The 4309-nt window shown below is 42.1% G+C and overlaps 1 protein-coding gene across 1 annotated transcript; it reads right to left on the reverse strand.

The window, feature by feature from the left end:
- Positions 1–806: 806 nt before the first annotated feature.
- LOC145487239 (potassium channel subfamily K member 3-like) lies at positions 807–3876 on the reverse strand. The gene is made up of 2 exons (XM_081465963.1): positions 3576–3876; positions 807–2295 (listed from the first exon to the last, which is right to left on the reverse strand). The coding sequence occupies exons 1-2, from the start codon at positions 3874–3876 to the stop codon at positions 1730–1732; spliced, it is 867 nt and encodes a 288-aa protein (XP_081322089.1). The 3' UTR covers positions 807–1729.
- Positions 3877–4309: the final 433 nt, after the last annotated feature.

The raw sequence follows: 4309 nt of genomic DNA on the forward strand, positions 1-4309 counted from the left end.
CAGACACCGAACAGCAACATCCGTAGAAACCGGGTTCATATCACGCCAACAGTTGAACAGTCTCCTCCACCAACACAGACCACCCCTCCGCCACTGATCCAGGAACCACCACCGGACAACGGCAACGTCACCATAACACCACAAGCAGAAGAAACTGTAGTTACATGTAACAATCATCCCCCAGCGCAGACACAACACGCAGAAACAGAGAGACTCTCAAAAAATGGGTCCACGAATCTTGCAACTCTAGCCAGCCAAGACAAACCTACAGAACCCATTCTAGGGAACACAAGAACAAGAACGAGGATCATCAAACCTCCTTCGAGGTTTGAAGACTATGAACTGACCTAGAGGTCTACATTGACTTACAGCTGCTTATTCTCTTAGGCCATTTATAGGGCCCATTGTTGTATTTTGTAAGAGACATTTCCTTTTTTTATATAAGGGGGGAGATGTTGGGAACTAGTCCCGAGACCCCTCTCGGTCCCGGAATCCGGGACATAGATTGTGTATGTGAGGAGATCGCACATGGCAGAAATACAGTTTCTCTTGCTGTTAATACCTCGTCTGTTCCTTGCTTCTCGGGGCACGCAGCGCTAGACTATACCATACAATGAAGGTGATGCATTGTTTATCTTCATTGTTGATATATTGATTCAGAAAGAGCTGAAGCAAAAGTTTACAAAGACCACGATTAAAAAAGTACTACAAGAACTGAACAAGAACCTCTTATTTTATATCTCTGTTTGCTCTTGTAATCCTGGTTTACCATAATCTACTTCCATTTTCTTTCTCTTCGATAAATCCGTTGATTGTTTTTATGTAATGCTAAATAGAAAACCAGCTGCTCTTGACATAGTTAAAAAGCCGTCGTTCTCTTTATTTTGGTGTTCAGTTTATCATTTATTGGTCTAAAGTTGAAAACAATGATTATTCCTTACATATCACGTTCATGTCATACACATACATAATTCTCTTCGTGCCTAATTGGCACATAAAGCCGTAAAAATGTGTATAAATAGGCCCTAATTTCTTCTGTTAGGCTTATATGTCCTTGGTTTATGATACTGTCTTGCTGCTGAGTGCAAGTCGTTTAGCCCCCAAGTCGATTAACCCGCAGCCGATTAGCCCACAACCAGAAGTCGATTAAGTCCCAATCCGGACAGAAATAGACAGTGTTTTCGACTTCTGGTCTGGGGCTAAACAGTTGTATACATATTGCCGAAATTATTCAAGTTTTAATCTCATGTAAATTAGCGATTGAAAGTTACATTGTTATTTTTTTTCCTGCACCTGACGAACATTTATTATTAGTAGTAAATTCGTGTTTTTGAAAGGTAGAGTTTAAAATGTCTCTAATGAACTGAGATGAGAGTTACGGATTTACCACATTTCCTTGCGCCATGTTCTTGTTCCATTGGCAGCCACCATCGGTTTTAATACAGATACTGATCAAAACTGATCGACTTATGTTAACAGCTTGCTTAACAGCATCGAAAGGTGAAACATTTATTCTTTCTTTCACAACTGTATTTTGTTTAAGACATTTGTTTTACATATCATGGCAACTTTCTCACTTTTGTCGACTACCTATCAAGTCTCTCTTATTACAACTCTTTGCACTCGCTTTCGTACCGCTTACTCAACTACAATACCCCCTGACAAGAGCATTTTGCCGGCAAATCTGGCAAAATTTTATATGCATCCAAAAATCTACACTGGTCAGATCTCACTTGATTTGTTCGTTTAACTCCAATTCACCACCTCCCTCCGTTTCAACGGGTCTGTCGACCCTTTTATTTCTTCCACACCGTGCTGTCAATTTCGTGAACCAACGTAGGCACTCGGTACATTTCACCAGGGCATTGATGACGTTTGACATGGCTGCCAAACCAAGGATGATGAATATGACTCGAACAGCTGTATGCCCTGCAGATCTTGGTTTCTCCCCTGGGATCAGATCCCCAAAGCCGACAGTTGTGTATGTGATGAAGTAAGCGTAAAATCCTTCAAAGAAAGTCCAGTCATCAATGGCCTTTTGAGTTCGAGCGCTTATAACTAACAATATCACTAGCAACACGAAGCCCAAGAAAGAACACTTCTCATTTAAATATTTTGGCACGCCTTCCCTCTTTAGACAACTTGTTTCGAATCTCGTCACAAGATGTTGTTCACCTCGCAACATTCTTTCTCCAACTAACTGCAGGAACAAAATGTTGATGGGGATACCAAAGAAGGCGTAGAATATACAAAGCACTCTGCCGCCTGTTGTCACTGGAGTGATATTACCATATCCTGGAAAAAAGAAAATAACATGGTTGTTACATGAAAAATAACAAAACAACTGAGATGTAAGGAAGAGTCTTCCAACTGGGAAGACTCCCTGGGATTTTTTCCGTCATCCGGCCGTTTACGATTTCGTAGTCCAGTCTCTAAACTCTCCCTTCCTTGCCCCATATAAGGCCTGGACTGGCGCGCGAGTGGCTTGCGTCCGGGACGCGAGCGGGGATCGGAGAAACCGTAATAAAAGAACTGACGACTCCAACTCCACAAGGCTTCGCCGCTCTCACTGGGGACTCCGCCGCCAAAGCAAAGCTCTCCTGCCAGCTATAGAGACTAATGATTAAGTTGCCAATTTTCTTGGTTAGTCTCTTCTCTTTGAAATACTCCTTCAAATATTAGCTGATTCTGAATGGCTGGCAGGACTGTGCCCATTTTCTATTTTTGAGGGCTCCCTAGGGATTTCCCGCGAAAATTGTTTTATTTTCCTCCTTTGGACAGGCTCAATCAACTAAGTTTTCAAAACCACGCCTGTTTTAAGTAAAGGGGATGGGAACTGCTTTCAAAAAGAATACTAGGGGGTTGGACCCCGGGACGGAGCCTCCCCTTATAAATCTTTGTACAGTACCCCCTCCCCCCCTCCGCGGCATTGAATGTTACAGGACAGATTGCCTTGGGCGCGTTGCGTGACGAAGACGAACATAGCGTGCATGATACTTTCGAAGGTTGTTTTGACGTCACGCCAACCGGAGCAAAACAAAGTAAGATAAAATTTGCATCCCCGCAACGTTTAGACCTAACAGATAATCAATACTCCCCATTTGTCTCGTCATGCAATCTTTACGCTCAAAAATCGCGTTGATGGGAAAATTGCGTGCTAGCGGCGAGCAGGCTCCTTGCGGGGAGCCCTGCCAGCAGGCTAGAAAATTTCGTGACGTTGTAGGATCAAATAAAACTCGAGGTTAGATCGTCCCAAATAAACAAAATGTGTAAAAGAAATGTAAAAGAGGATGAGAGTCCGCTGAAACGTTGCGGTGGTACAATTATTTTTTTCCAGTGAATTTGGACTGCACGTTTCATTCCTGAAAATAGTGAGAAATAACGTCATTCTAAATGAACGCCCTACAGACTCGCCTGGGTCTTAAATGAAGTCCATGGTGTTTAAACGTTTTCGTATTTGGGAATAATTAGTGACGATTTCCTGCTTGAAGCACGTCAGAGGTTAGGATTACTAGTCTGTGTTTAATTAAGCTTATTTAGGGTGAGGAAGAAGTATATTAAAAGTACTAGCTTACCAATGGTTGTTACTAACTGAATCACGAAAGACACTGCTTCGTGGTAGTTCCATACTGGTCCTGCATTTGACGAAGAAGCTGTCTCGATTTGCTGTACAATGTTGTTGAAATCCGATTCAGTCATGTTGTACTTCGCCATAGTATTGAGCTTGATCGTCTCCAGTTTCGCTTCTTCGGTTTTATCTGGCTTTTTATCGCCATCGTGTTCGACAGCTCTGAATATGAAAACGCCAACAATGAGATAAATCAGCCAGAGAAGAAACAAATAGAGAAGTGTACGGTCTTTCTCGCTCAAAGCCATCTGCTCTTTTTAACTAGTTGCGTTTCGCGTGTTCAATTTGTATGCAAACAGGCTCGAGGTCGGCCAAAGCCGGGGCGTATCAATTTTGTTACTATGACAATAGCAGAATTGTTAATTCTTATTGAGTCCCTTTGTTTTGAGCGGTATCATCTCATGCTCACAACGGAAAAGGCAGGCACAACTGGGCAGCTTCCGTTAAGACAATAAAATGAACAGAAGAATATATTTTCTTTGCCGCCATTGTTGTGTTATTGTCCAGTGCTATTACACTACGATAGACTGTTGATATAACCCGAGTCTGTTGTTGATATATCAGTCAAGAACTATCAATACACAATTACCAAGACAACAAAGAGGAATTAACTACGAACCTCATATTTCCACTACCGACTGTTTATTGATCTTTATTTGTGTATCCAGCTATTTCAGAACT

The sequence above is a fragment of the Orbicella franksi genome, chromosome 5 (assembly GCF_964199315.1).
Source record: "Orbicella franksi chromosome 5, jaOrbFran1.1, whole genome shotgun sequence".
Lineage (NCBI taxonomy): Eukaryota > Metazoa > Cnidaria > Anthozoa > Scleractinia > Merulinidae > Orbicella > Orbicella franksi.